The sequence below is a fragment of the Lissotriton helveticus genome, chromosome 12 (assembly GCF_964261635.1).
Source record: "Lissotriton helveticus chromosome 12, aLisHel1.1, whole genome shotgun sequence".
Lineage (NCBI taxonomy): Eukaryota > Metazoa > Chordata > Amphibia > Caudata > Salamandridae > Lissotriton > Lissotriton helveticus.
Window position 1 is genome coordinate 904180806 of NC_136073.1, and position 20604 is coordinate 904201409.

General features: G+C 46.4%; 1 protein-coding gene across 1 annotated transcript in view; it reads left to right on the forward strand.

Annotated features, from left to right (window-relative positions):
• The window catches only part of PLD2 (phospholipase D2), a 372737-nt gene extending 352683 nt beyond the window's left edge, over positions 1–20054 (forward strand). The window contains exons 24-28 of the mRNA XM_078670622.1: positions 3574–3727; positions 12038–12155; positions 13743–18713; positions 18958–19172; positions 19498–20054. Of these exons, the coding sequence (XP_078526748.1) occupies positions 3574–3727; positions 12038–12155; positions 13743–13967 (497 nt within the window). The 3' untranslated portion in view covers positions 13968–18713; positions 18958–19172; positions 19498–20054. The remainder of the gene's footprint in view (positions 1–3573; positions 3728–12037; positions 12156–13742; positions 18714–18957; positions 19173–19497) is intronic.
• The last annotated feature ends 550 nt before the right edge of the window (positions 20055–20604 follow it).

Consider the following 20604-nt stretch of genomic DNA (forward strand, 5'->3'; position numbering starts at 1 on the left):
CAGGGTCATGATCGTTGAACCCAGGGCTGTACCCAATTCAGTATAGAAGGCAGTGGGGTTTTTACGTAGGTCGGGTAGAGACTTCCGGAATGTCAGTATCTCTTGCCGGTCCCATGGCTGGTAGACCCAGTTGTACACTACCCTTCCCTTCGCATCTTGGTTGTTTGCATCATCGTGAGTCCCTATACCCCGAGGAGGAACCCAGTAAGGGGCAGCCTCACGTATCGGCATCATGGGGTTAGATTGCTCGGTTGGTGGTTCGGTCACTACGGGGGCTGCGGATTTAGCTCCCGGCTTTCGTTCAGTGAGGTGGCGGAAAACCTCAAGCGTACGCGTAAGGAGGTCCGACACATCACACTCGCCCTCATCCCCGATATCGACCTTCCGGTACAGAGTCCTTAGGCTCTCGGGACCTTTGTCTCGATATCGGTCCTCGTATGCATTCAAGACATGATAACACAGTCGTACGGTAAAATGTCGTCTGTGACTCCCTGTATACGAGCTGAACATATCTGTGATGTACTCTTCATCATCCTTCCTTTCTACCAGTGTCCTTGCTATTTTGTCGATCCCCGCTCGCTCATCTTTGTCTAGTCTGTTTGTTCTTGCAGGGCCAGCCCCTCGAGTCTCATGGTCGTCTATCGTTGTTGTGGATGCGGGTTTTAATACAAGGGGTTCGGCTGGCACAGAGGCCATTGGGGCCGACGCTGTGGCGGTACCTTCGTTTGTACCTGGGGGTGGCGCGTGCTGCGCCACGGGTTGAGAAGGGGCATATGGAGGGGGCATGTAGATGATAGGAGGACCTAACAGCAGGTCCTCATTGGCTTGTCGTTTCGAGGGTAAATCAGGGTAGAGCATGGAGGGGGTTCTAACCGGACACTGGCTTGGCGTTTCCATTTCTAGTTTCTGTTTAGCTTTCTCTCTTTCCTTTATCTCTTTTTCTAGTTTCTGAGCAGCTAGGTGGGCTGCTTTTCGCAGCTCTTTTTCCAACCTACTCTCAGTTTTCTTTTTACGTTGTTCAGTTTCTTTTCGCCACATGCCAAAGCTGTCAAGCATAGTAGGTGTTGTTTTGTTTTTACCCAGGGCAGTTTCTAGCGTTTTTATTTTATCATCATCGAAGGATCCTATCAGGGGCCATTGACTTTCTTGACCCTTTTTTGTATATTTATGCCATAGTTTACTGTAGGCTATAGCGGTCAATCCATGCTTCATGAACATGTCCTTATTAGGGGTGCCTTCCAGTGGGGCTGGATGGTCCATCTCTAATAAGCGGTCCGGGCTAAACAGGCTACTAATCAGTGGGGAGAAGACAGACATGACGGCTCGTAACGAGGGACTAAAAAGTCAGCACTGCCTATCTTATCACTAGGTGCAAAGACTGGACAGAATATTTCTATTCTACGTTGTTTGCAGGCAGTGAATACCTCATGGATCAAAATAACAAAAGACCAATAAATAACAATGGGGAGAATGAGTAGGTCCGCAAAAATTTGCGTTACCTACCCTTTTCACTATCTGCAAAAAGGGTGGTCTCTTCCCTGTTTGCAGACAGGGAATCTCCAGGAAACAATAGTTTTGCGAACAACAGTTCAGTTTCAAGTGATTATTGAGTGGGGGAGAAAAAATAAGCACGGCTGCTGCCCTACCTATCCTCCACTGCTTGCAAAGAGAGAGCCCGTTGTTTCTCCGTTTGCAGACAGTGAATCTCCAAATAAATAAAAAGAGCAATACTAGTATTTTTAAACAAACAAGCAATCAAGCAAATATTTCGCGACTTGTCGTGGTTACACGACCTTACCCGGACCGCATGGACAGTTTCCTGTCTTCCGAATCCAGCGCCCGATCGTCCTCTCTTCTTCGTTATCCTCGCGGCACTCCTGATGGTTCCCAGTCAGGACCGTAGATCACTCGAGAGAGGTCTGTTCGGAACCAGTGAAGTTCGGATGATCGGCTGTCAGACGAGGGTCTATCGGACAGACGCGTTCCCGATCGTTGCAGTCGTTCACTTTGTCGTCAGGACCTCTCCCACTGGATCCATGGGTCGCTGATGGGCCCCACGCTTGGGACGCCAATTGTAGAAAATAATTGGGGGGCACTACCAACCAGAATATAAGATCCTTAAGTATTGCCCGGCGGTGTCGCCTCTTGAACCCACAAAGAAGTTAAACTATTGAAGAGGCAGGCGCTGGAGACTGGAAGGCAGGAAACAAGGTTTTTATTCTCTCCGGAGGAGAACACAACGAAACGGACAGAAGGTATCGTTCTGAGGTGCTCTAACTGCATCCCTGAGGCCTGGCCTCTTATACACACGTTTATCTGTTTATTGCATGTAACACATTCTCGTCGATACTTTGAAGTACGGAAAGACATCCTCAGAATCCCCCCCTTCCCAGCCCGTTCCCACGCAAGGTTACAGTGGAAGTCCCCGCCCCGTTCACAACAGGTGATGATCATCGCGCAGCTGGATATTCCGCCGATTCACGGAGTGTGTGGGGTTCGATCGGATCTCGTGTGATGGGGGGGCTTTGATCATCTCGGGGGTCCTTTGAGGAGGGAAGCTTTCTATTGTACGGGGAGGGGCAAGGGATTGGTATCGGCAGAGCTGGGTGCCGGCCTGGGAACGGGGAAGACAAACGGGCACACAGGGAAAAGGGGTTTGCATCAAAGGGCCGGAGATCATGAGAGGGAAGCAGGGAGGTGTCGCGCTGGGAACAGGATGAGGGCCTGGGGCAGAGCAGCGCCGAAGAGGGGTTTATGACTCAAGGCAGGTGCAAGCAGGGGGTTGCCAGCGAAGCTAGGAGGGAGAGAGAGGCGCGCTGGCTCTCGGTGAGAGTAGGGAAGCCATGGTGCCCAAAATGGCAGCTGTTTTACGCGCACAAAAGGTTTAAGGAGAGCAAGAGGGCGCCGATAATGTTGACGGTTTTAGCCCAACTTTCAACATCAGGGCAGCCCATTTGCTCCTCAATGCCTGTTCACTCCCAGAGGCTAATCCCCACAAATTTCAAGATTTTCTCAAATCATAATGAGAGAGCAACATGGCAGTGATTCCCTGGCCTGTATGTGGAGCAAACCTCCAGGGACCAAGTTCAGACCAGGTCAGTGAACGGGGATTAGGAATTGAAACAGACCGTCCGCTCACTCCGTCTTGGGCTTCCAACCTCTACGCTGCCTCATTAGATGAGTCCCTATACTTCCTTATGGGACACGCTCTTCATTCTCCCTCACCCCCACCCGTCTTTGCTACACAATCCTTCATGGGACTTATTAACTCCATTCAGATTCAGGGAATTTGCTGTGGTTTCTGATCATGTGCGGCTTTCGGTCTCATCGCACTCACTGCACTTCTGGAGATCACATTCTTATCAATAACTTAAGGAAGGTGATGTCACACAATATAAGATCAGTGATCAGCATATTTAGGGTCAAAGCCCCGTGTTTCGTGTGTCCGCACCTTGCAGTTCCATGGCAGTCGTGACCCAGAAGCCTGGTCAGAAAAATACCATAACCTGCTTGGGCTGAGGTTTGTTTTCATAATTTACAAAATGTCAATTTTGACCTGCCCTTCTCTCACAGGGTCTGCAAACATCAATGACCGCAGCATGCTGGGCAAGCGGGACAGCGAGTTGGCAGTCATCGTGGAGGACACTGAAACCGTGCCCTCGGTTATGGACGGGGAGCCGTACAAGGCTGGGAAATTCGCTCGCAGCTTGCGACTCGACTGCTTCAGGTACAGGTCTTTGGTAATGAGAACGAAGGGTCTAAAAGCAGTGAGATTGGATCTCATGTGTCCTCCAGTTCAGCAGATCACAGAGAAACCATGTGTTGAAGGCATATGAGCTGCAGATACTACACTATGCATTAGATCGCCACCTGGTGTTGGGCTCGGATGATTGCATGTTGTTGTCGTCTTGGAAGAAGTCTTTTGTAGTCACGAGATAGGTGACTCCTCCTTTGGACGATAGTGCGCATGGGCATCGGCTCCATCCTTAGATTGTTTTTTTCCGCCACTGGGTTCAGATGAAAGTTTTCCGATCCGGCTAGAAATCGACTTTTCAAGCACTTCAAAGCACAAAAAACTTCCCACAACTCTTCAAACTAACTTCGATACCGACTAACATCGTTTCGATTTCATCAGCTCGATTCCGGTCGTCGGCGTGGGCCGATCCACGCCGTGAGGCCTACACCTCATGGAAAGGACGCCATTCAAGAAATGCCCCGGGTGTGGAGCAAAGTTTCCACGCAGTGACCACCACGAGCTCTGCAACCTGTGCTTGTAGCAAGAACACGACAAATCCAGCTGTACAGCCTGCGCGTCCTTTCGATCCAAGAAAACCATCAGAGATCGGAGGGCCCGTCGACACGACATGCAGAAATCAGCTCCGGAACCGGTGGATATCTTCGACGAGGAGGTTCCGCTCGTTCCCGAAGAAGATTCAGATGATCTCCAGATCGTGTCGGAGGCAGACGACTCAGATGACTCCATACCATCGGGTCCGCGCGTGAGTACTACTGCCCCTGCACTATACACAGCACCCAAATCGAAGGCAAAGGTCAACATTCCGCCTCCGGGGCTCAGTCGCGACCGAAAGACCACTTCGACAGCCCCGCCGTCGAGCCTGGTTCCGAAGAAACTAAATAAGCCTTCCGGTACCTCGGTACCAAGCAAGCCGCATGTGCTGATCCCACCAGCTCCCTCGGCACCGAAACCGAAAGAAGTCTCGGCACCGAAACCGTCGACTTCTAAAGACAAGGGTACAAAGCCAGCGTCCGACGCCTCGAAGCAGACGAGACCAGCTTCCACTCCGAAGACATCGTCTTCGACGCCGAAACCGGCAAGGCCGGATTCCAACGCGTCCAAAGTCTCGAAACAGCCTACCACACCGAAAACAACACCCTCGGTGTCGAAAACTACGCCAAAGGGCACTGTAACAACTCCTAAGGCTAAAGACAAACAGCAACCTCACCCGGTACCGAAGAAATCGGCGCCGACAAAGGTTTTTCAAGCAGACAAACTTTTCCAGCCAGATCCTATGCAAAAAAAGATCTACATCGACCCAAAGGCAGGTCAGGTGTCCACCACACCACATAAAAAGAGGAAGGCAGATGAGACATCCACTCCTGTGGTTCCTGCCAAGAAGAAGGACTCTGCTACATCTCCTATGCACCCTTCTTCACCTATACTTCCTTCTCCTTCATCTCCTGCTCCTCTTAACAAATCCCCTCAGATTTCTCCTTCACATTCTCCTCTTTTAGCTCCACACTCACCACAACATGATGATGAGTATAGTTTAGGAGGAGGGATGGACACAGATGAACCTTTCCCATACCCTACACATGACACAGTCTGGGAGTACCCAAACCCACAGGCTATACCAGAAATTCCTGACCCACAGTCATACCCATCAAAACCTTCTCCCCCAGAAGATAACATTGGATTTGGGCACCTATTGAACAGAGCTGCCATTTACCATGGGGTCACTATGCATTCTGACGAGGCAGAGGAAGATTTCCTATTAGACACATTTGACCAATCACAGAGATCTGTTCAAATTCTTCCTATGATTAAAGGGGTCATCAAACATGCTCCAGAATTTTTTAAAGACCCTGTACGTACTAGGATTTTAAACCCTAGGATTGAGAAAAAATATAGGCCTGCACCTGCAGATCTAACCTTCATTAAAGGACAACTACCATTAGATTCACTAGACTTCTCCAATGCTCGGAAGAGAGCAAACTCACAAACTTCAGGTGAGGCACCTCCACCTGATAAAGAATCCAAGGTCATAGATGCCTCAGGTAAAAGAATAGCCGCGCAAGCTACCAACATATGGCGCATAGCTAATACACAAGCCCTCCTTTCCCGATATGATAGGGCTCACAATGATCAGTTAGAGAAACTGCTCGCCCATCTACCTGACCAATATAAGGCACAGGCAAATGATCTTATACAAGAAGGCAAACTAATTTCCAATGCCTCAATCAAGTGCGCACTAGACGTTGCAGATACTGCATCTAGAGCTGTAAATACTAGTGTAATACTTAGAAGGCATGCGAGGATACGCTTTTCAGGATTTAAACAAGAAGTCCAAACTACCATTTTAAATCAACCATTTAATCAAAACCAATTGTATGGACCAGAAGTAGACACAACACTTGAGAAAATGAAGAAGGATACAGACACTGCCAAATCTATGGGAGCTTTACAGTCCACACAAACTGAAAGTTCCTTTTGTCGCTCCTTCTATAGAGGGGGCTCCAAACAAACCGGTGCAGACAACACAACATCCTTCAAATCCAGTACACAAACATCCTCTAACAAGGGATATTTTAGAGGAGGATATAGAGGGAATAACAACAAGGGAAGAGGTCGGGGTAACAACAGTAATCGAACCTCTTCTGCCACAAAACAGTGACTTCCCTCTGCTCCCCCAACAGCATTCCACTCCTGTGGGGGGCAGATTAACACAATTCCTGCCTGTCTGGAACTCCATCACAACAGACAAGTGGGTAAGACAGATTATCCAGTATGGCTACTGCCTGGAAGTTACAGCAACCCCTCCACACATACCACCCAGGCAGCGTCCAATGTCTACAGAACACCTTACTCTGCTCAAACAAGAAGTTCTGTCACTTCTACAAAAGGGCGCAATACAATTAGTTCCTTTACAAGTACAGGGGTTTACTCGCTGTATTTTCTAATTCCCAAGAAGGACGGGACACTAAGACCAATTCTCGACCTCAGGCCCCTCAATCATTACATACAATCAGATAATTTTCATATGATCACTTTACAACAAGTGCTCCCACTGCTGCAACAAGGCGATTTCCTTACGACACTAGACCTAAAGGACGCCTATTTCCACATTCCTATACATCCTGCTCACAGAAAGTATCTAAGGTTTGTACTGGAAGGACAACATTATCAGTTCAAAGTCCTTCCATTCGGAGTGACAACGGCACCACGAGTATTCACAAAGTGACTAGCAGTAGTAGCAGCACATCTCAGGAGACAACAAATACATGTCTTCCCTTATCTAGACGACTGGCTCATAAAGGCCAAGTCATTCAATCAGTGTGACCAACACACACATCAGACAATTCAAACATTGCACGACTTAGGGTTTACAATAAACTACACCAAGTTGCACCTCCAGCCTGCTCACATACATCAGTATCTAGGGGCTACAATAAATACATCTACGGCTCTAGTGTATCCCAGTCCACTGGCGTAACGATAAGTGAGGGGGCCTCCCTGCACGGTACTTACAGGGGGCCCCCTCCGGGCTCAATCAGGAGCTCTCCAGCCACACTGCAGTGCCGAGGGGGCCCCTTGGAGCTAGAGGCCCCCCCGCACCGCGGGGGCTGCGTGGGCCTGTGTTACGCCCCTGTCCCAGTCCAGCAAGGATACAGAGCATTCAAGCCTTAGTCACAATCTTTCAACAGCAACAATCTCTGCAAGCCACAATGTTCATGAGACTAATAGGCATGATGACATCTTGCATCTTCATAGTACCATATGCAAGACTGCAGATGCGCCCGTTACAAGAATGTCAAGCACAGCAATGGAACCAGGCACAAGGGCAACTAACAGACCTGGTGTTGGTAGACAGCCGCACACATCGCTCTCTGTAGTGTGTGGAACACCAAAAACTTGACAAAGGGGCGGCCGTTCCTCGAGCCTGCTCCACAACTAGTGCTGACAGCAGACGCATCCCTCACGGGATGGGGAGCCCATCTCCTACATCATACGACTCAAGGACAATGGAACTGTTCCATATCAACCAGCTGCTAGCAATTTTCTTAGCACTCAAAACATTCCAAGTACAAGTACAGAACAAAGCTGTCTTGATCCTGACGGACAACATGACAGCCATGTACTCTATACAAAAAAAAGGGGGGGACACACTCTCTACAACTGTCCCAACTCGCACAGAGCATTTGGAGATGGGCCATTCCACAAAACATATATCTGTTAGCGGAGCACCTTCCAGGAGTTCACAATAAGATAGCAGATCTGTTGAGTCGGCAGACACAACAAATTCACGAATGGGAACTACATCCGCAGGTTTTCAACCATTCTTTCACGAGTGGGGTCATCCAGACATAGATCTGTTCGCCACACACCAAAACGCAAAATTCCCAACCTTCGCCGCCAGGTTTCCACATCCGCTGTCCAAGGGCAATGCGATATGGATGAACTGGTCAGGCAGATTTGCGTACGCTTTTCCGCTCATACCACTAATACCATTAGTAGTACGCAAGCTCAGGCAACAGTCTCTAAAATTAATCCTGGTAGCTCCCACATGGGCACGCCAACCGTGGTTCACCACACTGCTAGAACTCACTCTAGTTCCACACCAAAAGCTACGTCTGACTCCATCCCTGCTAACGCAGAACCATGGAGACATCCGACATCCAGACCAAAATCAACTGAATTTGGCGATCTGGCTCCTGAAGTCTTAGAGTTTGATTATCTTAACCTACCTCCAGACTGTATGAACATCATTAAAGAGGCCAGGAGACCTACTACCAGAGCTTGTTATGCTGCTAAATGATAGAGATTTGCCATTTACTGCAATAATAATCATTGATCCCCTGGATGCTTCTATCCAAAATATCATTTGCTACCTTTTACGTTTACAAAGATGTAATTTGGCATATTCATCCATACGCCTGCATCTGGCAGCAATTGTGGCATATTTACAAAATAGACAACATCTGTCTCTTTTTAGAGTACCTGCAATCAAAGCATTCATGGAAGGATTAAAAAGAATCATTCCACCCAGGTTACCACCTTCTCCAGTGTGAAACCTCAACGTGGTTCTTACAAGGCTCATGGGACCCCCTTTTGAACCTCTACACAAATGTGAACTGCAATTCCTCACATGGAAAACAGCTTTCCTTATTGCTATCACCACTCTTAGAAGAGTAAGTGAGATACAAGCTTTCACTATACAAGAACCTTTTTTACAACTACATCGTAACAAAGTGGTTTTAAGAACTAATCCAAAATTCCCTCCAAAAGGCATTACTCCTTTTCATTTAAACCAATCTGTTGAGTTACCAGTGTTTTTCCAAAACCCTGACTCTGTAGCAGAAAGAGCTCTACACACACTAGATGTTAAAAGAGCTCTTCTCTACTATATAGATAGGACTAAATCTTTTCGAAAAACAAAACAATTACTTGTATCTTTCTCTCCACCTCATAAAGGCAACCCCATCTCTAAGGGTGGAATTGCAAGGTGGATTGTAAAATGCATTCAAATCTGCTATCAAAAAGCAAAACGTACATTAACAGTTCTTCCTAGAGCGCACTCCACACGCAAGCTAGGAGCTTCTATGGCTTTCTTATGGAACATCCCCTTAGAAGACATATGCAAAGCAGCAACATGGTCTACAACACACACCTTCACTAAACACTACTGTGTTGATGTGCAAGCCAAGCAGCAAGCTGCAGTAGGCCAAGCTGTCCTTAAAACTCTTTTTCAAACAACTGCAACAGATACTGGTGACCACCTCTAGGGGAGACACTGCTGCACAATCGATGCATAATGTAGTATCTGCAGCTCATATGCCTCGAACGGAAACTTCTACTTACCAGTAGGCATCTGTTCTTGGCATGTAGAGCCGCAGATCACTACACTCCCTCCCGCCTCCCCGGGACTTGTATCTGTTCCAGTTTTATCTTACTTAGATGCACACGCATGGACATCTTTTTCTTTACTTCTACTAACTCCATCATTTCCCATCGTGGCGAAAAACAATCTAAGGATGGAGCCGATGCCCATGCGCAGTATCGTCCAAGGGAGGAGTCACCTATCTCGTGACTACAAAAGACTGCTTCCAAGACGACAACAACATGCAATCATCCGAGCCCAACATCAGGTGGCAATCTAATGCATAGTGTAGTGCTCTGCAGCTCTACATGCCAAGAACAGATGCATTCTGGTAAGTAGCATTTTCCTTACTGGAGGAGTCAGACGTGTGGCAGAGCAAGGACTTCTGGGTCTGAGTTGTGTGCTTTCATCTTTCTATTGCCCTGAAAAGTGTTACATAAAAAAGTTTTAAGATAAAAAACTAGATAAATCAGCAGTTTTGAATAGTTCTTAGTGGAAAAGCAAAGTCCAAGGGCCTGATTTAGCGCTGGGCGGACAAGTTACTCCATCATGAACGTGACGCATATCCCTTTCCGCCATATTATAAGTGCTGCTGGATATAATGCACTTATAATATGACAGATGCGAAATCCATCATGTTTGTGATGGAATAACCCGTCCGCCGAACTCCAAATCAGGCCCTAAATATGAAGAGGCAGACACATTGCTTTGGAAGACTTTGTGAATGACAGATGACCATCGGAACATGACCCCTTGAGGAGGATCTTGAAACAAATTGGCTACAAATGGAGCCTCATTTTAGCTGAGAATGGGTTGCTTTAGTAGGAAGAATTAAGGGGAATTGCTGGGTAAGATCTGTAGGGTTTTGCTTGAATGCAAATGTTTTCATTGGTGCGGAGAAGACGTTTTTGCTTCACAAAGAGTTTAAAAAAACACTTGAAGTCAATCGAATGCTTTTAGATCATCAATGATTTGCCACATTACATCCGGTCATCAGGGTTTATAGACCGGGTAATGAGAAATCAGGCATCATTTAATTTACATGCACGTTTAGTGAATGGTCTCTAAACTTTAAAGGAATCTAGTAGAAAGGAGTGATTGACAAGACGTGGTGAACATAAAATATGATTAGAACAGATTAGTCTAAATGGGTGAGGAGAAGATATGTTTAGGAAATAATAAACTCCAAAGTATTTACTGGTGGTTATGGAGGGGAAAAAAACATGATTGGTAATGTCTAGTGTATTCCAAAAACAGCTTTTGGAGGAAAATCTGTCTAGTGCTGTATTCCTATTATTCGGGTTTTTGCACCACTGTAACAGATTAGGTATCTTCATGCCCCGGTCTCGAATATTTCATCAAAAAATATTCCAAGGCCTACTTTTCCGTGGAAAATTATGATGCAAATATTTTTTATTTTGCCAAACATTTCACCTACAAAGACCGAGTGCTGCGAACTGTCATATTCCCTTATGTGTGAAAAGAAGAGATGACGGACGGAATGCTGAACAAATAAAACATTCACCCCCAGTCACAACTCTGGGTTAAATCTGTCGTTCTTGTGCATGCCACACCATTCCATTTCAGACCCAGCCATATGCAAATCAGTCTGACCCTGTACCTCGTGGGAACAGTCCAGCCCAAACTGCCGGGCCAGGTCCTCTCTGGACTAGAAATAAGCATCCTGGGACCGGTTTCAGAGTATCAACCCCTCATCAGCCAGGATAGATTGCATCTGGTGGCTTAGTGAGCACAGGACCCACGTATGGGCATACCCTTGGGTACTCAGGGAGACAAATGCAAAAAGAAGAAATGATGGACGGAATGCTGAACATATCAAACATTCACCCCCAGTCACACATCTGGGTTAAATCCATTGTTTTTGTGCATGCCACAGCATCTCAGTTTAGACCCAGCCATATGCTAATCAGTCTTGACCCTGTGTCTCATGGGAACAGTCCAGCCCGAACTGCCAAGCCAGGTCCTCCCTCGACCAGAAACAAGCATCCCAGCACTTTTCGCTCTAAGTGGAATAAGCATGCCAGGACGTGGGTCCCTTGCTCACTGTGCCACTGGATGCAAGCTAGCCTGGCTGATGAGGGCTGTTAGCCCGAAACCGGTCCCAGGAAGCTTGTTTCCAGGTCAAGGGAGGACCTGGCTTGGCAGTTTGGGCTGGATTGTTCCCATGATGAGCAGGGTCAAGACTGATTTGCACATGGCTGGTTCGGCCTCAGGTGGCGAAGTGAGCTAAAGAATGATGATGGATTCAATCCAGATCTCTTGATTGGGGAGAATGTGTGATTTATTCAGCATTCTGTCCATCATTTGTTGCTGCAGCAAATTATCTTGTGAGCATCAAGGTTTTTTTTTTACTCATGTTTTCTTGTTTTACTCATTTTATCTTGTTTGTTCCCCCAAAGGACACTACTGGGCGCAAATGCAGACCCGAGCATAGACGTGATGGACCCGGTCTCCGATGCCTTCTTCCACCAGGTCTGGAATGAAACTGCCCAAACAAATGCCACGGTGTACGACCAGGTACGTATGAGCCACACCAGTAGACCCACCACGGGTCGTCTGGCTTGACGTGCAGCAGGGAGCAAAATTGTGATTCAATCTAATTAACGACGAACAGCATTATAGGATCTGTTGGGTGAGGCTACGGTTAGGATTGAATATTATGAGTGATCGCACTATTTTGGTCCCAACAATTTGAGATCATGCAATGGGATTGATGCAGGGTTCATTGATAACTGCCTAACATAAGTTCAACTCGGTATCAATTTGTTCTGATTATTGATCAGGGTCTGTGTCAGGATTGGGAGCCACAGACTTGTAAGAAGTGTCAGAGGTTCTTCTTTTGTTGCTCACAGTTTTCTAAAATGTTGGGTTGGGTTTTGATCCTCAATTGCAGGAGGTCCTGCAATCAAGTAGCTTTATTCAAACATTAAATATGATCATAAAGGCAAATACATAAAAACACTCATGTTTTTTAAATCATTAAAACGGCGCCTTAAAATCCTGGCCTGGGAACTTTATAAAATCAAAAGATCACACGACTGCTAACACAGAGACGCTTTTAAGAAATGAACTAAGACTAAATCAAGTTAGTGGTGAGCTCAGTGACAGACGGTGCAGTAGGGGGGCCCTGCATCTGTTTTTTGCAGAAGGTCAAACTGTTAAACCACCTGGGGGCATATTACATATACCGTGCACTTTACCTGCACCTTTGAATAGGTGCGTCGTGCACAGAAAGGGAAAGTACACCTCATTTCCATGAATGCACTGCCCCCGGGACAGCCGCAAACATGTGCTGCCCCAAGGCAGGGCATTCAAAGGAAATACAGAGCAGCTGCTTCAAAGCCACTCTGGGTTTTACTGTGCAGGCGGCAACCCGCCAGCACTTTAAAGAGGGGCGAGCGATCCCCTTGCGGCGGGTGCAGTAAGTTACTGCACCCGCCTGGAAGGGTATGTCTGGGGTGTCCATGAGACCCCCTGCCTGTCTACCCTCAAGAGGGCTGCCTTTAGGAGGCGCACTGAAAGTCATCCACCTTTTTGTGGTGCACTTTCAGTGTGTCTCCTAAAGGCATGTTTTCCTCTGCGCCCACATCCATAATAAGGCGCGGGTGGCGAGGCAAAGTTATTTCCTCATTTGCATAGAACCACAGCCCATGAAAATAAAGGAACGGCCTCTAATGATGGCACTGGCTGCATTTGCGCCAGCGCTGTCGGTATTACAGGAGGAGCCTCACAAATGTCTGCAGCCCCTTCTATAATACCAAGGTGCCCCGGGGTGCACAAAACAGACGCACAGGCCTGTTGCTCCCCCTGGGCACTCTGTGTAATACAGATCCTGGTGGGACACTTACCCAAAGAAGTATTTGTGAAGGAATGAAACTCCTTTGAGAAATAGACACTTCCCTTCTCAATAGATTGAGTTATTGTTGGTGTTTTGTTTGCTGGGGCCTATCGGAGAATCCTATTCATTCTCTGAGGCATTTTTGTGGGTATTCTGTTCCAATGTCATCGGCACAGATATGGCAAATGATCGACCACCCAATTTGAAATTTGTGTTTACTTTCAGAAGTAAATCCTGACCCAAACAATGTCTTTTCTCTTGTTCAGGTTTTCCGATGTCTTCCAAGCAATGCAATGCAGACCCTCCGGGCTCTGAAGGAATACGGCGCTGTCTCAAACCTGGCCACCGTGAGACCAGAAATGGCTCGCGAGCATCTGCTGCGGATTCGAGGACACCTGGTGGAGTTCCCTCTGCAGTTTCTTTGCGAAGAATACTTGCTGCCCGCCTTCAACAGCAAGGAAGGAATGATTCCCACTGAGGTGTGGACCTAAGCCGGTCCTTGACACAGACCGGGGAGCATCGAGGCTCTGCCCTGTAACAGCATGTCTCGGTCGTGTTACACCTAGATTAATAACGAGAACATGTTGTTCGTCAGGAGTTCCATAACACTAGAAAGACGATCAGCGACGATCAAAAGATGCAACGGTTAATGATTGCAGAGCCTTTCTCCATGAGTCAGCTCATCTACAAGGACCTCTAAGGATTGCACGCTCTAAATCCTGCCTTCATCCCAGAAATCCATGGATCCGCTTCTGTGCCAATTCTATTGCGCAAGAATTGCCTCCGAGACTTTACTGCCTCTCCGACCACTGAACTGAACCTTTGAAAAAGGCTGGATCAGCCCTCCATTTGTGGGTGGACAAAGAGGATAGTTGAGGCCTACCCGGGTCCAAACTCTCAGACTCCTAGCCTTTCATACTGACATCAAACTGTAATTCTTTCATTCCAGGAAGGATCTTGGGACGCGGAAGGTCATCACAGGCCTATGTTACCTTCACTGCTGGTTGAACAAACCTTTCCATGCCGCGGTCCAGTGATCTGTAAGCATGTTTTTACCTGTAGATGTGGAAGATGTTTAGGTGGTCTGAGGGGTGGGGCTGCCGTCTCTTCTATTTGACCCAATCGAAGCCCTTTTCATGGTTATTGACCTGTGGTTCTAAGCTCACCGGTGGTTTAGAGCTGGGTTTCTACACTCACATTTGAGTACACGTCTTCCATGGTTACAAGTTAGAGTTGTTGACTTTGTTATCACAGTTTCACTCTCTTTTATACAGTGCCCGTGGGTCCAGAAAATACTGATCTGATAAGCAATAGGAGTGACCGTGGGACCCCCACGACAACTTGTTTTTGCACCTGGTGCCTTTGTTTCCTGTTGGATGGGGAGTCCAAAGCCAGAGCCTTTCTGCCAAGTTGACTTATTGAATTATGCATCTCTCCTCACTAACCTCCCACACTCTTGTTTTTTCATGAACATGTGTCCATTCTAAGGATCATTGCTGTAAGCGTGATGTTGCTCTGTGATCTGTTGGGCATGTACCACACAGAAAGCTGACATGTGGCCCTCCCAGTGTCCTTTCTACTTGCACTTAATGTTGTCCTACCACTTGCCCAATCTGGCCACTGGAATCCTTCGAAGTATGCCTTTCGAAAGTGTCTGTCTACTTGGATGGGATCGAGATTGCCTAAATGGGCCGTGCATCCTCCGGTAGTATTCTACCTTAAGTATCAGAAGCCCAGCATCCTGTGTTTACCCTAAGGTGCCTTCGAAAGACTAAAGCCTTGCCATGCGCTCAGACACCTGGGCGCTATCTCTTCAGTACACTCCACTACAACCTGCTGGATACGCATCTAGAGTAACTCAACTTGTGAAGGTTTTGTGTTATTCGATACAAAAGATGTGCAGCGTCAATGTCCCCCACATCAAATTGGAGTATATGTTTTTTGAGGGAATAATTGTCCAATTGTCTTTTTATGTTTCATCGTTACATTTTATGTTCGTGCTAAATGTGATTGTTGGTCAGTGAATGATTGGGCAACAAAAAAAGTACAAAAACTTTTGCATTTAAGCAATTTAGATATCTGGGGCTAAATTACAAATTACTTTTTCAATGCTGTTATGAGATGAACTTGTCTGGCTTGGACTGGAAACCAACATCCGCCAAAGCAGAAATGTTCAAACCAGCTGCAGGAAGCCGCAACAAGAGAAGGGCCACGGAGTCTCATGTTTAGGTCAAGGCAGCCCACCCTGCGCTGACAGCAGCCTCCTAGCCCATAGCCAGCTTGGCCACTCTGAACCTGGGACTCGCGTTTCTCAACCCTGGCTCAATGCGAGCCCCTCTGACTGATGTGTGTGCTTCTCTTTGCTTTTAGTGCCCAGTGGACACTAGGTGTAGGTCACGTCCACATAAAGTGGGACCCTGGTTGGATGGTTGATGTCTCACACTAGGTGCACCTGATCTATTGTGCATTACTAGCCCCTTCAATATTCCTGTGCTACCTCTACAAACCCGGGGTTACACCCGATTCCCAGTTCTTACCTCTTATTGCCGTCTGCTATCTTAACTTTTAAGGATGTTTGGGATTCGACGCATACTGGCCTCGGATCTAGGCGTGTAGCGACTTTTTAAAGGCGGACGGGTTTGGCACCGCTGGCCTTCGCTCTTATTGAGCCGCCATTTTGAAGCTGGGTGAAGTTGGTCGCTGGTCTCAGCCCGCGGCGTCCTGTCGTGCTAGAGACTGGTGTTCTTGTTCACTGCCTCGACTCTAGCGATAGACCAGAGCACGGCCCAAGCAATAGCCGGTGTCTGAGACTTGCGCAAGCATTCCACCCATCACCTTTCTGTTTTATCTTAATTCCGGGTGTCGTCAGTTTGAAGATCGATGTTGAGGTCGCTGGAGCCAGTGGCCTGTACTCTAGAAGTGCCTTCTTTAACCCTCTCTCGAGTTGGGACCAAAGGCTGGAAGTTTTAGGTCAAGCGAGGGTGAGCCTTTTAGGTTAAGTTTATTTTGTGAAATAGTTGCACTGGGCAAATGGAGAAACTGATGTTATATTCTGTGCCCTCATCTTTAGCCCAAATGTCTGCATAACTTATAAATAGGCTTAATATGTTTTGCTTCATTTTGTGTGTTTTAGAGCTATCTCTGGCAGAAGGATGTCAGAGCCTGTTCAAGCATCCTTTAAGGAGGGTCACCACTTCATCCAACAGAGCCTTTTTACCTATACCTGTGAATTGTGCCCCTCTCACCTTTAAACTCAAGGCAGGCAATGAATGGCTAAAAATATTTTTTTAAAGGCATGTAGCTACAAAACGCCTAGTCCAAAGACTCATGTAAATCTGCCAATGCCCACTCTTGACAGAGTGGACTGTCTAATGGGGAAGTCCAGGGAATTTCACTTAGTCACTTCTGAATAGCGATAGGAGTGGAGCCGGACAAGTCAGAAGTCATCTTATTGGCAATTCTCCGGATGGCATTTTGTCTTGCCACTGTCGCTGGAGCCATCCACGACTCTCAGCAGGCCAAGATCTGCCCATACAGATAATCCCCTTTTGAGGCGCGACAAGGCGTGGCTTTCAGAGGTAGAGGGTGTGGAAACTTGGATGAACGGCAAAGATGTTGGACCAGGAGCCAACAGCTGAAGGCCTGGCTTCCCCCAGGGAGGAGGGTGTGAAGCGCTGAGCACCGACTCCCCTCCCTTGAACTCCCAGCACTTAAGTGATTGTAGCCGCCCTGGATGAAGTGTAGTGGCTCTGATGCCCCAAGTCACCTCTTGAACATGCTTTAGCATCCTGAGTGACTCCTACCGCTGCCACCTTCCGGCCGCCATGCTCTGAAGTTGCTTCAGTCTCTTAGAGTGCTGCGCTGCGGGCTTTTTCAATAAAGTTGTTCAAAATGTATGAATTGTCCTCTCTAGACTCTCCTACTCACACTGGGGAAGCGGAGAAGGAACTAAGAGGAGTGTTCGACACTACACAACGGAATGGTTGTGCTCCCGGGTTCTAGGCCTTAAGCTGAGGTCACTGTGCAGCACTTTCACGAACCACAGAATCATTTTGTCTTCATGTTACATCAGGTTAGGCTGGGGCGTTTCTATAGTCCTCTAAACCCTCCTCCTAAAGGTGCAAGTGAAGGAGCAGTCTCTCTCCGTGCGCTTTGAGTTCCTAGTGTGGCGGTTCCTGCACTGAGGTGTGCGGAGAGCTCTCTGAGACATCCTTCCCAAGGATTTCAGCCTTCGACTGGAGGTCTGCGAAGGCTCGTAAGGTGCAGGATGTCTCGTCTGGGCCTGCAGTACCCTAAAGGCGCCCTCCAGCAGCTGAGTGGGGCTTTCCTTCGCAACCCTTGTGGAAAATGCTGAGACTGCCTGGTCGAGCCACGACCCGATATAAACCCCTACCATGGGTAGATTTAGCCTCAACTCCCCTAAAATGACACTCTTCGTCTGACCCTCTCACCTGAAGAAGAGCCTTTTCTAGGAATTATCCACCTGAGTTGAAGCCGTGCTGTGTCTGATAGTGTATACACATTATCCTGGAATGCCTTGTCGTCTTCTATGTTGTCTGGTTCTAGACTACCCTGCTCATGGACCTTGAGTTAAAAACTACAGTCTTCCACTTGCGGGCACGCCTGCACTTTTCTATCCAACTCGGGTTTACGTTCATTGATGTTTCTTGTCCATGGAAAGAATCCGGTCTTGGTTGCACTCCTTTCAGGATATCTCACTTTGTCTCCCTTCGGCATGAACATGCCAGTGTTTCCTCCATCGCTGTCCCTTCGAGTCTGCTCTCTTGGGTGGCTTTCTGCTTCTCAGATAGTCTGGTCTTCTGGTGGTGTCTGCCAAACTGCTGTGTGTACTTCTTCCTCTGTGATCTTACTCCATCATGTCTATCATTTGTTCTTATTCCATCATGTCTATTGTTTGTTCTTATTCCGTCATGGCTATCCTTTGTTCTTTTTCCATCATGTCTATCATTTCTTCTTACTCCATCATGTCTATCGTTTGTTCTTACTCCATCATGTCTATCGTTTGTTCTTACTCCATCATGTCTATCGTTTGTTCTTACTCCATCATGTCTATCGTTTGTTCTTATTCCATCATGTCTATTGTTTGTTCTTATTACGTCATGTCTATCATTTGTTCTTATTCCATCATGTCTATCATTTGTTCTTATTCCATCATGACTATCGTTTGTTCTTATTCCATCATGTCTATTGTTTGTTCTTATTCCATCATGTCTATAGTTTGTTCTTATTTCAGCATGTCTATTGTTTGTTCTTATTCCATCATGGCTATCATTTGTTCTTATTCCATCATGTCTATTGTTTGTTCTTACTCCATCATGTCTATCGTTTGTTCTTACTCCATCATGTCTATCGTTTGTTCTTACTCCATCATGTCTATCGTTTGTTCTTATTCCATCATGTCTATTGTTTGTTCTTATTACGTCATGTCTATCATTTGTTCTTATTCCATCATGTCTATAGTTTGTTCTTATTTCAGCATGTCTATTGTTTGTTCTTATTCCATCATGGCTATCATTTGTTCTTATTCCATCATGTCTATTGTTTGTTCTTATTCCATCATGTCTATAATTTGTTCTTATTTCAGCATGTCTATAGTTTGTTCTTATTACGTCATGTCTATCATTTGTTCTTATTCCATCATGGCTATCATTTGTTCTTATTCCATCATGTCTATAGTTTGTTCTTATTCCATCATGTCTATTGTTTGTTCTTATTCCATCATGTCTATTGTTGGTTCTTATTCCATCATGGCTATCATTTGTTCTTACTCCATCATGTCTATCATTTGTTCTTACTCCATCATGTCTATCATTTGTTCTTATTCCATCATGTCTATCATTTGTTCTTATTCCATCATGTCTATTGTTTGTTCTTATTCCATCATGTCTATCGTTTGTTCTTACTCCATCATGTCTATTGTTTGTTCTTACTCCATCATGTCTATCGTTTGTTCTTATTCCGTCATGTCTATTGTTTGTTCTTATTCCATCATGTCTATAGTTTGTTCTTATTTCATCATGTCTATCATTTGTTCTTATTCCATCATGTCTATCATTTGTTCTTATTCCATCATGTCTATTGTTTGTTCTTACTCCATCATGTCTATCATTTGTTCTTATTCCATCATGTCTATCATTTGTTCTTACTCCATCATGTCTATCATTTGTTCTTATTCCATCATGTCTATTGTTTGTTCTTACTCCATCATGTCTATCATTTGTTCTTATTCCATCATGTCTATCATTTGTTCTTATTCCATCATGTCTATTGTTTGTTCTTATTCCGTCATGTCTATAGTTTGTTCTTACTCCATCATGTCTATCGTTTGTTCTTACTCCATCATGTCTATCGTTTGTTCTTATTCCGTCATGTTCATCACTTGTTGACCGTTGACACCTTGTGTAACATTGCGATCTTTGATGATGTTCAGCCCTTACTGTTCTCTTGTTTCACTGAAAATACTGTCATTTGTATTGTGACCGCTGCATGACCATGCCTTGTAACTGGATCTTTGGAAAGAGTTTACATTGTAAAATAAATAATGTGCTCCTTTAAAACCCTGGACTGATGTCATCATTTCATTCTCGACTGCTCTATTTTCATCTCTAGGGCTGGACGGTGAACAGTGGTATGTTCCTGTAGCTCTGCCGAGCCCTACAACACGCCCATCCTTAGCCGTTCTACGTTTGTTGCAAGCTCCGCCCTCAGAGTCCGAGAGCATCAAATCCTTCCCTGACACTGTTGGGTCTAGCACACACCATCCTGTCTAGTTATTCTTCCGCTCTAGAACACACGGCTCTGAGACTGTCCAATGGGAAGCAAAGCCTTCCCGCAGCGCTGCTGAGCTATGGTGCTTACAACCTAACGTAAGATAGGTGTTGGAGACGCGGGGAGGGAGCAGAGTGCATCATCATCTTCATCGAAACACTTACCCCCTCCAGTCCAGACTCAACGACAAGCCAATGAATGGAAGTATTCCCTAAAAATAAGAGTTCGAGGCATGTGGGCTGCTAAATTCATATCTTAGCATTAGATCGCCGCCTAGTGTTGGGTCCGGATGATCGCACATTGTTGTCCTGGAAGAGTCTTCGAAGTATCCTGAGATAG